An 18,082-nucleotide genomic window follows, 5' to 3' on the forward strand; every position below is an offset into this window, starting at 1 on the left:
TTTTATTTATTTATTTGATGGGAGCACAAACAGGGGGAGCAGCAGGCAGAGGCAGAGGGAGAAGCAGGCTTCCTGCTGAGCAGAGAGCCCAACGTGGAGCTCAATCTTGGGACGCTGGGACCATGACCTGAGCAGAAGGCAGACACTTAACTAAGCCACCCAGGCGCCCCTATCCATGTCTTTCTATTTTTAAATTTTTATTAACTTTGTTAGATTGCTCATAATGGTGAGTCCATTTTCTTGAAAGAATTAGAAAGGATCAACTAAAGGGCTAAAGAGATAACTGCTGAGGATCCATCCATCTTGTCAAGCAGCACCAAACTGATTCTCTTGAATGGGGGGGGGGTGGGGAAGACGAGAAGTCAAATGGAAAGAGGGGGCTTTGTAACTCTCTTCCTGGTCTGGGAAGCTATACCATCATTATGGTTCTCCTGGTCCAGAAGGGCTCCTCTAACCCAACCTCTCATCCCTCTAGCTTGCTGAAAGCTGAGATGAAGCTTTTCTGAAATCCATTCCCTAGAAGACCCTGATCTCGTAGGACCTTCTAGACCTGCTGAGGCCTGGGCTGATCTAAAATTTGTCCACATAGGACCAGACTAGATTCCAACTGGTCATAAATGTGATCTGTTCCTAAAAAGATAGAGCGTTCCCTCAGCTAAGCAACCAGAACTAACTGTGGGGCTTTATCTTATAGTAAAAATAAGAAACTACAAGATCCATGGTCTTTGCTTCTGTATTCTAGATACATTCATTTTAAACTCCCCATATCTCTTTGAAACAGTTAAAAAAAAAAAAAAGAATTTCCAAAGCACTCTGTCAATTTAATATACAAACAGATACAGTATAAACATAAAAGGTATTGATTTTTAGAAAAATACACAATGCAATTTGGAGTCTTCAGAAGTATAAAAATTTTAAATATAGATCATACTCATCAGTTTTAGTCATAATATCCTAGCCATGAAGGCCAGGGTTAGACCGTGTTGTCTCCAGCTTCCTCTGAGCACTTTTAATGTACCAGGAAAAAGAAACCATTCAAATGGGAAGATAGTATTTCTTTTAAATAAAAGTGCTTTTATATCTTATTGCATTAAAGAATACCCTTTCTCCTTTATTCCTGCTGTGGAAGGTAAGGGTAACAGTTATTATAATAAGCAACATTTACTAAGGAACACTGTTTCAGGCCCTGTGGTGAGCACATCACCTTACTCTCTCACTTACCCTCACAACAACCCTATGAAGAAGGCACTGGTTTTGTCCATTTTACCCTGGAGGAGATTGGGGCTTGAGTGAGATGACATGGCCTGAGATCACTCATCTGATAAATGGCTGTCATGAGATTCGAACCCAGGTAGCACGACTCTCAAGTTCATGGTTTTAACCCCTACAACAGTGTTTTGTTTTGAAGTTTAAAAAAAGAACATATTGTTAAAGGGTTTTTTTTCTCTTTTCTCTTAGAAGACAGATTCTAATTCTTTTTTTTTTTTTTTAAGACTTTTATTATTTATTCGACAGAGAGAAGGAGAGCACAAGTACACAGAGCAGCAGGCAGAGGGAGAGGGAGAGGCAGGCTCTCCGCTGAGCAGGGAGCCTAATGTGGGGCTCAATCCCAGGACCCTGGGATCATGACCTGAGCCAAAGGCAGTCGTTTAACCAACTGAGCCACCCAGGGGCCCCCAGGTTCTAATTCTTTTTTTTTTTTTTTTTTTAAGGATTTTATTTATTTGACAGAGATCACAAGTAGGCAGAGAGGCAGGCGGAGAGGGGCAGGGGAAGCAGGCTCCCTGCTGAGCAGACAGCCCGATGCAGGGCTCGATCCTGGGACCCTGAGATCATGACCTGAGCCAAAGGCAGAGGCTTTAACCCAATGAGCCACCCAGATGCCCCTCCAGATTCTAATTCTTAAGGGGAAACTAAAATTGAATAAATTAATAGCCAGTTTATCTCTTTAAGACTGATCGGGGTTTGGGGGGGCCTGGTGGTTCAGTCAGTTGAACATCTGACTCTTGATTTTGGCTTGGGTCATGATCTCAAGGTCATAAGATCAGGCCCCAAGTCAGGTTCCACGCTTGGCAGAGAATCTGCCCGAGATTCTGACTGGGGTTTATGGTCATAAGCAACTGCTCTGAAGACATGGTTGGCCATCTAGCAGAGCATGTTCTAGAAATACATTACCAAACATTCTGTAACAAGAGGATTTGGAGGCAGTAGGAAAGGGAAGGATGGGATTATGTGTCCTAGTAAAAACATTAGTATTTACAACTGTGCATCAAATTGCTAATCTTTCTAAGTTTGGTGCTGCCCACACTCAAGCCAAAGGATAAGAAATGTACGAACCATTAATGATGCTCCATAATAATGTGCAACAAATCGAAGGGTCTTGCATATAACCTTCCTCTTCTCAGAGTCAAAATCCTGAAGAAATACGTTTTAAAAAGAAAAAGCAAGTTGAGAAAATTAAATTCTTGTAGCAGGAAGGTGAAAATTATCAAGTATAGAAATATATGATTTTTTTTTTTTTGGAACATACCCTGAGGAGTAGGACTCCATTACCCTGATATTTGTTCCTATAGAGAGTTGAACAGTAGCTGCAGCCTTCTAGAACTATAGCCATCAGATCTTTTCTTGTTTAAACACTTAGCTCAATAGAATTTAGATATGAGCACACATTTTACAGTGTGGAATACCCTAGGGATTCTCTGACAAGCAAAGATAAGAAGAAACCAATTTTCCACTTTCTTCAATTTAAAAGTTGGGAAATCAGTCCTATCCCTCAGTGACTCGGTCAAAGATTCAGTTTCTCAATCCACCCATCCCTCCGACTGCCTTATCCCCACTCCACTGATGTATTGTTCTTTACATATTTTCTTTCCCCACTATGTCTTCTTTTCCAAAATCCTTAAGATGTGTGACTCCTTGACCTCTCCCTCCCAGAGTCATTTTTCTCATATCACTATAATTTTTGTTCCTCTACCATAAAGCCTGGGTAAGCATAAACAACCACCTTAACTAGAAGTGGAAAAGCTTACCTGAAAAATATCGTATTTACTTCCAATTATGACCAGAGGTATTAGAAATGGGTCGATTAATTCACGATCCTGTTAACATATTTTATTGATTATTATAATTGCTTCGTACTATGTATTCAGCAAATTCTATTTACTTCTAAAATATACCATTTTAGTCTTTTTAGAAATGTTGATTTGGCTTGACATAGAGGTTGTCTAAATTTTTAACTTTCACTTGCTAAATTATATACAAGTATAGAACAAGAAATGGCAATTCCTAAATTACCATATTTATTTATTTGTTATATTCTGTCCTATTTTCTTAAATAACATGTCATCTGCCTGTTTTTGTTATTTACTATTTGGTATTAGCTTTGTTGCAGTAGCATTTATGCTGCACGGATGGAAACCATAAACTATCAGTTTCATCCTCATATTCCCTATGTAAAGCTGGGCAACGTAAGATAGTGCTGCAGGTTTTCTAGAAAATGATATTCATGGTTGTACTGAAAGACCTGTGTTACCATCGTTGCAACTTTATAATTTAGTTAGTTGTCAGATAATCAAAAGATATTGGATATATGACAGACACTAAATGAATGTAAACTACAGAGTAACAATGAAGGCTGTGAAAACTCTACTCATCGCTTAAACTTGTAGCTTCATCTGCTCTTTGCCAGGTGACTTTTGTACAGTCCGGTTTTTTATCTTCATTTTACGGAGGTTATAAAATCAATACCAAACTACTACTTCAAAACTCTATTTCTTTTGATTGGTATAATATGCCATAACAATCACAGTGAATATCTAACAAGAAGACATGAGAAATCTTTTTCCTTGTTTTGCTCTCACTGAGGTTTTATTAAAATGCTATAATTTTCCAGTGAACAAGTTCATCTCCATCAAATGCATTTCAAATCATGCATAAAAATCTAAGGAAGCTGTCTGTGATGTTATCTTTAACTGTGTATGGGGCTAAGGATTCCGGGAATAACCCCAAAAGTAACTCACTTGATGGTCCTTCTGCAGATTACTCCACATCTTCTGTCTCATTTCAGAAGCTGCTTTAGAATTGGTCTTGCCCAGTTTCATTATCATTTTATCTACATGGCTTTTTGTGGCTTGCAACAGATTTTCCATGGTGGGCCAAAGGTCATTAGGTTTTGAAAGATCCAAAACAAGAACAAGAGAAAATGTCCTAAAAAAAAAAAAAAACATTTCTTAAAAAAGACTCAAAGTAATTACTGTTTTGAAACCTTATTATACTGAAATTTATTCTCTAAGAATAACACTATAGCTTAAAGATTAAACAAAACATATAGCACTTTTCTAAGACAAAACACACACAGAGACAGCCCAAAGTTATAGCCTTATTTATTCCAGCACTTTACTCTAGTGATATTTAAGTGTTATAACCAACAGTGACACTGAAGGTTTTGTTTGTACTAATAATAATCCAATTCAAATAATCTGCAAGCAATCAGGTCCAACAATGTGATGATCCGATCCAATTTTACTGTGTCCTCTAGAGAATGGAAACGAAGAATGAGAGCACAAGCAACAACATGACAATTAGGTCACAGAGAACAGATCTACGGATGGCCCCAGGCAGGGGACTATCTCCTTTACTAAATCTTTGCAACAACCCTTCCGAGAAGATGTTATGACGCCCATCTTATGGATTAGAAGTCTGAGGCGCAGATTTATAGAACTAGTAGACTGTAGAGCTGTAGATCCAGAGCCACACGTCCTGCTCTACGATGGGGCCTCCCTGAATGCACACCCCTGGCGACCATGCACACCACTGCCATCATCACATGAATGTGTACTCGTGTTCCTGTCACTCAAACAAATCAAACTCATCAACAACAAACCCACGAAAAAATGGGCCAAAGACACCAACAGACATTTCTCCCAAGAAGATCTACAAACGGCCATTAACATATGAAAAGATGCCCAATACCCCTAATCCTTACAGAGATGTCACTTCACACTCCTTAGGATAGCTATGGTAAGACAAAAACAGAACAAAAACACCAATAACAAGTGCTGGTAAGAAAACAGAGAAATCGGAATCCTTGAGCATTGCTGGGGAGAATGTAAAATGTGAAATGCTGGTTCCTCAAAAAATTAAGCAATTACCATATGATCCTGCAATTCCACTTCCGGGAGTATTTGAAATCAGGGACTCGAACACGTATCTCTACACCAACACTCATGGCAGCACTATTCACAATAGCCAAAAGGTGGGAATGACCCAAATATCCATCCATGGCTGAATGCCTCAACAAAATGCGGTATATCCACCCAGCAGAATACCAACGGGAGGAAATTCTGACACGGGTGAACCTGAAGACATTCTGTGGCGTGAAAGAAGCCAGACTCAAAGGACAAGTACCACACCACTTAATGAACAGGAGGGCCCTAGAGTAGTCAGATTCACAGAAATTCATAGCACATATGAAGGTGACTGCCAAGGGCCGGGGAAGGGGACTGTAGGGAATCAGTGTTTCATGGGGACAGAGTTTCAGTTGGGGAGAATGAAAAAAATCTGGAGATAGTGGTGATGGCTGCACAAGGAGTAGATACATAATGCTACTAACCTGTACACTTAAAAGTGGCAAGGGATAAAATGTGAGGACATTTTATCAAAACAAAAAACAAATCTAGCAGTATTTCAGAACATGGTCATAGTAAGTACGGAGAGCCATAATCACAAGCCAGTATGTTCCCCTGATCAACAGGGCAACCATTCTGTGAGATATAGCAAGGGATTACAATACATGTTAGTCATTTTATAATTAGATCAGTTCTTTTGCTTAGAGAAAAACCAGCTATTTTGTGTAATTCAAGCGAAACAGTAACTAAATTCTATACTATAGGTCTAACTTCAGAAAATAGTCTTTTAGACAGTAATTATCGAGGTTTTCTATAAAATCAGCATGTCATTAAGTTGTATAGCTAATCAGATCTACTAAATAAAACCAAAATAGCTTTACTTGACTATATTAATAAATAATATGTATCTTTATAATAAGAAATTAAATTTATTGTAGGGGGTTAGTATGGTTGTTTAAAAAACACTGACTATGGTTTCACTTTTTTACTCTGGTAAAATGTATGTAACCAAAAATTGATTATTTTTCCAAATAAAAAATAACTTTAAGTGAAAACATAACAGAATATTCAACCTTTTTCCAAAATTAAAGTTTGTATTTCCATTGCACTGTACACACCTGTGTTATTTTTCCTTCATAGCAAGTAACAGCAAAATAATTTTTGAGTATAGTTGCCAGAATGTCACATTAGTTTCAGGTGTATAACTTAGTGATTGACAAGTTTATACACGATGCTGCGCTCACTGAGAGTGCGGCTGCCGTCCGTCCCATTACATCACTATTACGCTATCACTGACTGTATTCCTTATGCGGTGCCTCTTATCCCTGTGACTTACTCATTCCATAACAGGAAGCCTGTATCTCCCGCTCCCCTTCACCCACTGTGCGCATCCCTCCACCCCCTCCCTCTGGCAGCCATCAGTGTGTTCTCTGTATTTACGTATCTGATTCTGCTTTTGTTTTTTTTTTTTTTTTAATTCCATTTATGAGTGGAATCCTATGGTATTTGTCTTTCTCATTCTTACTTACTTCATGTAGCACAGTACCCTGTAGGTCCATCCATGTTGTCTCAAATGGCATGATCTCATATTTATTTTAAAAAAAAACAAAAAACCTTTTTTTTTTTTTTAACACAACCACCTCTTTAAACAGGGAATGAAACCACAGGAAATGCTCCATTACAAATTATCTAAAGTCTGTTTAATGCACTTATAATCATTGCATGAAAGATAAACAGTATCTAATAGCATTTGGCAATATTATTTTTCACAAGTTGCTGGGCTTTGTCCAACACAAGGAAATTAATTACGTATCAAATTGATTCCAGTCACAAAACACTCTGAGATCTGCAACAACATTAGACGTGAAATGTTTTTCATGAATTCCTTAAGCACTCAGCAAACTACTTTGGATGCAGGCCTCCAGCTTCCCTTCCGTCTGTTTATCAGAACCCTGACCTCCCCTCGTAAAGCAAGCCACGGCTGCCCTGGGCTTCCAGGGAACGAAGACCCAAGAGCTCACAAAGTGAGGCATTAAAGAAGCTGTGGGAGAATGTGGCTTCCTGCAGAAAGCAGAATTTCCACAAGGCCATCAGGCCTGGAGCCTCTTGGGCCAGAGGAGGGGAGTGAGATCATTTGACAGGGTGATGGGACAGAGTCATGGTCAGAACTGGAGCCAGCTCCCAACCCAGTAAGAGCAGCGCCCAGCCATTTGCTCTTCTTTCCACCTCAGGCCACAATGCCTGGCAGCTCTGGTTCCTCAGCATCTCTCCCGTCCTTGCCTTCTCTCAACCACACCACCAGGAGTGGCCCTCATTCCCAGGCGGCCTCCATGATTTGTCTCTGTTAAAGGAGGACAAATGAACATCTATATACCTGTAAAATTCCATGTTGCTGAAAAATAATGTCAGGGGGAAATGGTGGTTATACGTGAAAAAGCAAGATCTAAACACACATAGGAAACATCCCTAAACTGTACAAAGTATATTTATAAAGGCTGAGGACACTGAAAGAAATACCTTGGCATGTTAACAAGAGTTATTTTCAGGTGATTATGGGTGCTCTTACCTTCTTCCTACCTTTCAGTGTTTTCCCAAGATCTCTACATGAGCATATGCTACTTTTGTAACAAGTAAAAGACAGCAAATGAAATTTCTTTAAAAGAAGAAACTATCACTGGATAAATAAAGCCAACATCATCAGCAACCAGCTAGCTTATGGAAAAACAACTGTTCTGTTCAAGAGAAATCAGTCCATGCCCTAAAGAGCTTAACAGCTGAAATGTAACAAGTAACTGTCAAGCCCTTTGTATCGGGTCCAGGCAACAGCAATGGTTTCTGTTAAACTCTGACAAGAGTAAGATATTTCAGATGGAAAAATGCGTGTTTTCCTTGGCTAAGACGCCATTCCCAGGAACACTGTGAGAAATGTCACAATTTTCCACATCTGATTTGGCCAACATGTGGGAGTCATTGTCAGGAAACACAACCAGAGAGTTTGAGGTTTTCCTCAAGTTCCTATTTAAGGTCAGCAAATAGAGAGACTTTGTCCCTCCTCTAAGTCACTGTTCCCTTGCGTAAAGCTTCTGTGATACTAATTAGCATTAAATTCGAAGGTAGATTTAAATATCCAGCTGAAGAAAACACAAAGGGCTGAATTAGCTCACACTCAGGCGGGTACTCAAAAGAACCAAGGTTTTCAAATTTATGTTTGCCAAGTGAATTCATTGCTCAAGTGTTATTTGACATATCTTGTTTGTTTGCAGGCTTACAAAATAGGTTACCAGTTGGAATGCCAGCTGTCAGCACAGGCCAAACCCTGGTTTTTTTAAACATCTCTTCGAAAGCATGACACTTGAAGAGCACAGAAAGGAAGGGAGTGTAACCCTTCAGCAACATAAAACCGCCCCCTCAAATTCTGACTCCCAACAGCCCAGGCAGATTCATTCGTGGACACTACTGGGTACGTGACGAACAACTGTTCCTGGGTTGGGCTCACTTACCGTAAGGTATCACTTGTGATGGGGATGCTGATTAAGTCCAATAAAGACGTTCCTCCACCTAGTTCCCAGAAGTGAGCAATATCTTTCGGCTGAAAAAACAGGTATTTTTCATGTTATTATTATTTTATTTTTCAATACTACTTAAGTTCATAGCATCAGCCAGTAATAATTATGGATACAAAATATTGCAGTCCTCAATAAACCTTTTCTTGGCATTCAAAGCGTCCCTCTTTCTCTTCCCAAAATGCACTGAGACATCTATTCCAAAAAAACAAGGATGAAACCTTAACACAGTAGGTGGAGAACAAGAAGAGAGAGAAAAACCAATTCCCTTTTCAGAGGACTCCTAAGCACTGGGGGATTGTAACGGTGAGGCAGCCATGTAGCTCGGGAGTAAGAGCATCTGTTCCGTGACAACCTTCTTTGACTGCTAACTAATGGCTTCTCTGCTTCCTCCTGGTTGCTCAGGAGACTTTGGGACACCATGTCTGTGTGAGGAGAAGACACACTGCTTCCATTTGGAACTCTTAGGGAACATTAAATTTGAGAAAGACATTAAATCTTCCAGAACAAATATGGAAAAGCCCAACTTGCCAACACAAAGTTTAGGGGAAAAAGAAAGTCACATGAGTTTTCATATATCTATTGCCATTAACCTGGAAGAGATAGACAGTCGTTAAAGCAAGTTATAGAGAGGGTGGCTGGGTTATGGACACTGGGGAAGATATGTGCTATGGTGAGTGCTGTGAAGTGTGTAAGCCTGGCGATTCACAGACCTGTACCCCTGGGGCTAATAATACATTATATGTCAATAAAAAAATTTTTTTTTTTAATTTTTAAAAAGCAAGTTTTAGGTGAGTATGTATTTTTGACAAAATATCATCTCATAATCACTAAGACTGTTTTGCTATTGATATTTGAATATTTGCTGTTAATATATTAATCACTAATGTTTATGGGGGAAATAATTTTTCACTGGAAAATCTCCCTTGAGTCACAATTTGACCAAGGGAAGTTTTTAGAGCTCTTCTCAAAAGTGAAGCTATGAAAGTTATTTCAAAGTTTCCAATGAAAACGATAATCCCATTTCTCTGTCTTTGTTCATATTAAAATTCATGTGAGTCACAAAAACAAGGTTTTCCCACAACTCACTATATTATGTTGTTTCTTTTCTTTTTAATATCACAGTCTTAATAACCAATTTTCACTGGTAAATCTAGCAACAGGCAGTTTTAACTAATGATCAAACATTTGGACTAGATCAATCTGTAAGAATTTGTCTCTTACAGGAGAAGCGCGGTATGATTGTTCTTCCATACACCTAACTCTAAGAAATGACCTCTTTTCATGGGAGAACTCCACATGAGGATTCTATTTCAGATTTTTTTTTTATCCTTCTAACATATGCCATAAACTCTCCTGTCCTGACTAATCTCCAACTTTCCTTTGAGTAGACACTCAAACAAGTGAAAATAGGATTGTAACCAATTATGGCCTTAGGTCTCAAATAGTTTTACTAACTTCAAGATATACTTGTAAAAATGCTAATAATTTGGATCTTGAATAGTATATTTTTAAAAATATTCTACAGGTCAAACTCGTATTTTTAGCAGATTTTTGGGGGTGACAGGATGTAACAATATTATTCCCACTTGAAAGAAGAAAAAGTCACATTAACACAATTAAAATAATATGTCCAAAAACTGTACAAAAAAGTTACAACGGAAACTTACTCCAGCATTTTAAGGCACAACCCAGAAGAAGGCTAAATTATTTTCACAGTTTGGGTTGGCTTCACAACTGCAAAGGTGCATTTGAAGTCTAAAAGCACATAGCTATGAAGTGTACAACTGGCTATGTTTACTGATTATAGATGACAAAAATCTAAAACAAAGCTGGCATTATTACTTCTCCATCTACAGGCACAGCAGTTTCACTTAACCCATTGAGGCACCTAGGCGCCCCACAGCAGTATCACTTAAAAAACCACTCACTGTATTATGCCCTTTTGCTCTTCTTCCATATGTATATTCCAAAGCTAAGGTTGGTTTTGGTGGCTCATCCCTGCATGATAAAGACAGACAGTGTTACCATCATGCGTTCTCTTATGCTATCATATTACCCAATTCATTTTTGCTTCCTCTTAAAAACTTGTTCTATTAGGGAGAGAAGTTACTTTGTGGAATAGCACTGAGGTAAAACTGCTAAAAATTTTATATAAAAAATAAATAAGCCTTCACAAAACCACTTTCAAGGATTTTATTCACAGCTGCAGAGACAAAAAATGGTACGTGCACGATGCGGTAGCCCTCACGGGCTCTGACAGGGCAAGCAGAGAAGGTGGTGTGGCTGCCGAGGGCAGGCGCCATGTCAGGGCACAGCTCTCGGCGTTCAGGTCACAGGGGAGGCGCGGATACCAGATTTGTGCTCGGCCCTGACGTGGGGAGCTGGGAATCAAATGATTATCGATTCACTGAAGACATCAATGGAAGATTTAATATAATTCTCTATCTGAACTCAGGACTCAAACACAGACATCATTTAACTAGTGAGAGGCTGCAAAATAACAAATTACCTCAAGTCCTAAAAATGGACAAATGACTTGATGAATTACTGGCACAGCAGCTAATACTGCTTGGTAGGCAGTTTTATGGAATTTATCTACTTATTTACTGATTTCATTTCTTATTGTAGTGAAAAACACGCAACATAAACTTACTTCTTAACCATTTTTACGTGTACAGATCAGTAACGTTAAGTGTATTCACACTGCTGCACAAACTTTCGAACTTTCTGCATCTTACAAAACAAACTGTATACCCATTAGACAACAACTCACTATTTCCCCCCACCCGCTCCAGACCCTGGCAAATACCATTCCCATTCTACCTTCTGTTTCTGTGAATCTGACTGCTCTGAGATGCCTCACGGAAGTGGAATCACACAGTATTTGTCTTTTTGTGACTGACTTATTTCACTTACTATAATGTTCTCAAGGTTCACCCATGCTGTAGCATGCATCAGAACTTTCTTCCTTTTTAAGGGTGAACAGTATTGGTATATATCTTTTTTAATTTGGAGAACAAAGAGAAATCATTTTTAAATTTGCGATTTATATATTTATCTTTATTAGGTATTTTGCTTATCATCCCTACATATATATTTTTTTGATACATATATAGTAAGATGTTCGGTTGTATTTCCTTTTTTTAAAAATTAATTAATTAATTTATTTGTTTGACAGAGAGAGAGATCACAAGCAGGCAGAGAGGCAGGCAGAGAGAGGAGGAAGCAGGCTCCCCGCTGAGCAGAGAGCCCAATGCGGGGCTCGATCCCTGGACCCTGGGATCATGACCTGAGCCGAAGGCAGAGGCTTAACCCACTGAGCCACCCAGGCGCTCCTTGGTTGTATGTCCTAAAAGGTACCAATTTTCTTTTACAAAACAGACTGCCACTTTTAAGACAAAATTTATAAGCTCTGGTATTTAACATATAATAGGCAGAACTGTCTTTTTTTCTAAGTAGACAACCAAGGAACTAAAATTCAGTTCAGTGTCATATTTCAGCCTAAGCTGATACTGTGTCAGAAGACTTATTTGTAAAAAGAAACACATATGGTCTAGAAAGAGCCATGATTCCTGGGGATGGAAAGATGATACAGGTGTCAGTATGGATGGTTCTTCCAAGAAACAATTCTGTTGGTGAAAGGAAATTACACAAAGTCAGGATTCTATTATTTGAATTCTTTATTTTTCAAATGGATGATGTTTCTTTAATGTGACCTTAAGAGAAAATTCCATCTATGTTGATGTTTTTGGAGAAGTTATGAGACATAGGTATTGGAATGAAGGGATCTCTTCCAAAATCAGTTGAAGACTTTCCTTTTCATTTCCTGCAGTGCCCACTGATCATAAACCCAAATCTTAATCTGACGGCCATATACAAGATTAGGAAGTATAAAAAACAAATGGTAAAAGGTACAGTTTGAAGAACAACACTGTGCTTCAAAGATGCTTCCATGGACAATTTAAATATTAGAATTAATGTTCAATAATCATGGGCTAGGTAAAATAATAAACCAAGTATCAGAGTAGCACAGCCAAAAAGCAGGTAAGTAGTATCACAGTTATGTTCATTTCTTCCCCAAATAGAAAAATTCAACACTAATCCTGTGTGTGTTTATATCTACAAATTGCATATTTATATATATGTATATATGTCTATATATACCAAAAAATATGCACACATATTTTATTTGTTTATTGTTGTTTTTGTCTTTAAAGAAGCTCTTAAAGACCATACTAAGGATTCACTAAGAATTAATACTATTTGGGCCTCAAAATTGTTCTCCTTCCATATGCCTTTTAGAATCTAATGTGCCCTGTACAACTAGAACAAACAGAAAATGTAGTCTAAAGGTTAACATAACACTTACCTGTCAAGACACCTTAGAATAATAGTAGTCTTTCCCTGGAAATTAAAAAAGAAAGAATACTGTGTTAATGTCATCCACCATGTAAAATTTTGTTATTGTTCATAATTGTGGCCAAAAATAGATTTTAATTACTTGAATGATAAATTACCTGGAAACTAGAAACTTTCAGAATTGTTCCAAGTTTAATAAGTGGAAAAAGTTAACTGTCAACTTTCCATCACAGTGTAACTACACTGCTATTATTATAATTATGAAGTCCTGCAGATGACAAATACTAGCAAATCATACCTCACTTTAGTGGTCAACTTGACAGCTGTCTGAAATTTTCTCTCTACTCATCAATGCTAATTACTGGTTAAGCAGATGATTAGTGTCTTCTAAAATGTTTTTAATTCCAATTGTTGAAGTGGAAATAAAGAAGAAAGATTACAAATAAAGGACATGCTGCAAATATGTTCAAAGTAAGCAATCCAGATACTGGGTTAGAGCATTTCTTGTTTATCATTTTATTTGTAGAAAATAAACTTATTCTAAGTTTCTTGTTAGGAGTCAGAACATATAGGCTCTGGTCATCTCTGCCACTAATCATGAAACTTAACTTTACATCTTAGGGATTGGCTTAGTGGCTAAATCACTGATTTTTTTTTTTAAGATTTTATTTATTTGACAGAGAGAGAGAGAGAGAGACAGCAAGAGAGGGAGGGAATACAAGCAGGAGGAGTAGGAGAGGGAGAAGCAGGCTTCCCACCAAGCAGGGAGCCCGATGTGGAGCTCAATCCCAGGACCCTGGGATCGTGACCTGAGCCTAAAGCAGATGCTTAATGAATGAGCCTCCCAGGCGCCCCTGATTTTTTTTCTTAATAGTAAAACTTAAAAAAAAAAACTCTTACAAGAAAAGAGATACAAGAGGAGCAGCAGGTGAAGCTCCAATGGAAGAAGCTTTTGGGTTCCAAGGAAAATAGTTTGGAAAATCCCAGACTGACAAAAACAACATTTGACTAGATATGTGTTGTCCTTAAAAACCTGTAATTTTTTTTTTTTTTTTAAAGATTTTATTTATTTGACAGAGAGAAATCACAAGTAGGCAGAGAGGCAGGCAGAGAGAGAGGAGGAAGCAGGCTCCCCGCGGAGCAGAGAGCCCGATGCGGGGCTCGATCCCAGGACCCTGAGATCATGACCTGAGCCGAAGGCAGAGGCTTTAACCCACTGAGCCACCCAGGCGCCCCTAAACCTGTAATTTTTTTTAACTAAAAAAGTATGATCACAAATAAATTACTCTAGATTATATCGGGATACGATCAAGTTGATTACTTTTTTATAATGGGAAACATAAATAATTGAAATAGGACCAAAAATGTAAATTATTGGAGGATGTTTATTGACAGGTATTACATCAAAGTGAAAAACTAAAAGCCACCTAAATGTCCCCAAACAGGGGATGGGCTAAATTAATTACAACAGTCCTTGAATGGAATAACACGCAGCTGTTAGGAATGATGATATAGGAACATATTTACTGACATGGTAAAACATTTATAATATATTAGCATAACCCTGTTTTCAATTTTTAAAGTATCTTTTCCTGCTTTTTTTGAGATCTACATACCTACACATACATAAATAGATTCAGAAAGAGGCACAGAAACACATACACAAAAATAGATCCAGAGGGGTATCGCTAAGCTAATCGTGAATGCTTCTAGGTGATGGTTTGCAGATTATTTATTTATTTTGAAAGATTTATTCATTTATTTGAGAGCAAGCGAGCATGAACAGCAGCAAAGGGCTGAGGGAGAAGCAGAATCCCCATTGAGCAGGGAGCCCTACGTGTGCTCGATCCCTGGACCCCAGGATCATGACTAGAGCCAAAGGCAGATGCTATGTCATTCCCGTCACTTCATCTCATCACATGGGCATTTTATCATCTCAGATCATCACAAGAAGGGTGAGCACAGTACAGTAAGGTATTTTGAGTGACAGACCACATGCAACTTGTATTATATTGTTATAATTGTTTAATTTGTTATTGTTGTTAATCTCTTACTATGCCTAATTTATAAATTAAATTTTATCATAGGTAGGTATGTATAGAAAAAAACATAGTATATACTATGTTCAGTACTATCTGCAGTTTCAGAGATTCACTGGGGGGTCTTGGAACATATCCCTTGCAGGCAGGGGAGACAACTACACCTAAAAACTAATGTACTCTACGTACAAGAAAAAACAGAATCAGAATGAATGCATTTTAGAATTGGAAGGAATCTTAGATATAATTAGCCAATTTTCTCAAAGTCTCATGGTCCTATAGTGTTGATTTGAATATTGATTATAATTTCATGTAAATGTGTAGTATTATGTGGTGGTAATTCCAAATAAACATAAACTCAATTCTGGGCACTGAAATAAACTTTTAGACTATCATTAAAATATGATCCAAATTTTTTAAAATCACTAGTGAACTTAGTGTCCTCTGAGAGTAGATCCAGAGACTCCTAGCTCTCCTGGTTCAGTAAACACTGACCTAATACAAGTTCACTTAGAGATATCAGAATGAATCCTGTCTTTCCTCCCATTACCTCAGTGACATCGGAAGTCCAGTCTTTCTCTGAAGCTCTAATTCCATAATCCTCTATGCATCCCTTCATCAGGCATAAACCCCCTCCCTTCTTCCAAAATCCTTCCACTCTATAGCTTCAGCTCCATGATTAGCAAACTCCCCAGTAAACTCAACTTCTTCAGAATGTGCTCTCCACCTGCTGGCCTTACCTAAAATATGGCTGCCTCTGGACCACTTCCTCTGCAATCCTGTTAAAGAAGGCTATTCTTTTCTACACCTTCAGGGCTGTACTTCAGGGCTCTCCTTCCTCCCCAATGTCACCTTTATTATTTTTTTAAAGATTTATTTGAGAGAGACAGAAAGGACAGGGAGCGTGAGTGGATGGAGAGGCAGGGGGAGAGAATCCTCAGGCAGGCTCCCCCCTGAGCATGGAACTAACACGGGATCCATCCCACAACCCATGAGATCATCACCTGAGGTGAAACCAAGAGTCAGAGGCACAACTGACTGAGCCACCCACATGCCCCCGCCCCCCGCCCCCTTTAAATAATTATTCTACTTCCCTCCTTTTGCAAAAGCCTTAGAGGTTTGTACCAGTCTACTGTGACGGTTTTCGTCATCCTCTCTGGCTCACAGTCTCCCTTTCTCTCCCAACTCCTGTCATTAGCCTTGTTAACTTCACACCCACGTAGGCATGGGCAACCCACCGAACATGCAGACGTCTCAGTGCCTCTGCCTCCTCACAGACTCTTCCCTTCACTCCACTTCTGCCATACATCGCTTCCAAGGTTACATCTTCAATCACGTCACCACTGGAAACTACGTCCAAAATCACACATGACAACACATTCTCCAACTACTTTTTCAGGGATCCCCAAAGTAACAACTCTTTGGCCCTAGTAAGAAGCCTCCAAAGTCCACTGACCCATCAACGTTTCTCCTTCTCCATCGACTCCCTCCTACCTCCACATCTCTCCTTTTCCATCCTACAGTCCACAGTTTATCATTATAATCACCCTTGCAAAAATCACCCCCTCCCCAAGCTTTCTAGCTCTGTACTGCACCCACTTGGCAAAAACCAACCCTGATAAACTCAATCAACTCCTTTCTCCTCCATGCTTGTACCCACGTGAGTGAGTGATGACGGAAAAAAATTATACATGCTGTGCAGAATGCTGTCACCTAAATTCTCAATCCCCATCATCAAAACAGCAGTCAGCAATGACAGACAATCCTGTCACATTTGTCTAGCATGTTCTCTCTCCCATTTATTGCAACTGCTATTTCATAGGTTTTTCTTGATTCTCTCCTCTTCACCTGAATGACTCTTTTTCCTTGTTTCCTACTCTTTAAGCTCTGGACATCACCCTCTCTTCAGGGGGCTTTCCCAGTCATCCAGCCTCTTAGGCTGAGGTGAGAGCCCTGGTTTCCATCACAGCATCTGTCTGCTGCGATGCTGTACAAGTACTAACAAGCAAGTTCCCGCAGAGCAGAGTACATATCTTTCATTTCTATTTCCCCAGAGTCAGGCAGGATGCCTGGCACACAGAAGATGTTCAAGAGCTGTCTACTGAATGGATGAACAGAAGTACAGGAAAGCGAGAGAAGGCAGCAAGGCAGTTAGTTACTCTGGTAAAGGATGATTACGATTAGCTGAAGAATAGAAGCATTAATTGCTTGCTTCTCTTTATTTTTCAAAATATTGTTCTGCATAAAGCATGGACTCAGATACTTTAAAGAACAATATCCTCAAAAAAAAAAAAAAAAAAAAAGAACAATATCCTCTGGGGTGCCAGTTCTGAGGTAGGGCCTCAAGATGCCCATGTGTTTCCATTCTCTCTCCGCCCCTCGCCATGATACCCAGCCCAGGATGGTCTGCTGCAGAGTGAGCGAGCTCAGGGAGCCTCAACTGCTGGGAACCATCGTAAGGTAGTCCCTTCCTTAATGAGGTAGTGCTTATGAAGGGAAAATAGCCAATTCAGATCTGGTAGATGAACATGCTACTATATTTTAATTTGTATTCCCTTGATTGTGAGTAAAACTGAACATTAAAATATACATTTAATGACCAAAAAAGGGAGAACAATATCCTCAAAAGTTCTACCTATGTCAAGAGAGTTTGCCAATCTTCAAAAGCAAAATTAGTTTTGATTTACATAAATGAAAATAAACACCCAGCTTGAATAGGCCACATTCTACTCTTTAAAAGAAAAGGGTGGCTTCACAAACAACAAATAAAACAGGACTGGGTTGTCACAACAACAAAGTTTAGAACAACTGTTAACAGAGAGTGACTACTGGGGATGCTGATGAAACATTTCAGGTGTGAGCATTTGTGTGCTAAAATTTGTGTCCCTAATCAGTACTATTAGGATAAGCCACTTGAAAGATGGCTTCTTACACAGAATACTCTTTGTTGTTCTTGTTGTCGTTTTTTAGATTTTTTTATTTATTTGACAGA

The 18,082-nt window shown here is 38.9% G+C and overlaps 1 protein-coding gene across 1 annotated transcript in view; it reads right to left on the reverse strand.

Moving 5' to 3' along the window:
- LOC111155853 (dynein cytoplasmic 2 light intermediate chain 1) overlaps nt 1–18,082 on the reverse strand; it is a 42,628-nt gene that overhangs the window by 15,329 nt on the left and 9,217 nt on the right. Inside the window, exons 3-8 of the mRNA XM_022516272.1 lie at nt 13,062–13,096; nt 10,621–10,690; nt 8,627–8,715; nt 4,020–4,206; nt 3,030–3,098; nt 2,338–2,415 (exon numbers count right to left, since the gene is read on the reverse strand). Coding sequence (XP_022371980.1) covers nt 2,338–2,415; nt 3,030–3,098; nt 4,020–4,206; nt 8,627–8,715; nt 10,621–10,690; nt 13,062–13,096 — 528 coding nt within the window. The remainder of the gene's footprint in view (nt 1–2,337; nt 2,416–3,029; nt 3,099–4,019; nt 4,207–8,626; nt 8,716–10,620; nt 10,691–13,061; nt 13,097–18,082) is intronic.

The sequence above is a fragment of the Enhydra lutris genome, unplaced genomic scaffold, assembly GCF_002288905.1.
Source record: "Enhydra lutris kenyoni isolate GAN:26980312 unplaced genomic scaffold, ASM228890v2 scaffoldscaffold44, whole genome shotgun sequence".
In the NCBI taxonomy this organism is placed as follows: Eukaryota; Metazoa; Chordata; class Mammalia; order Carnivora; family Mustelidae; genus Enhydra; species Enhydra lutris.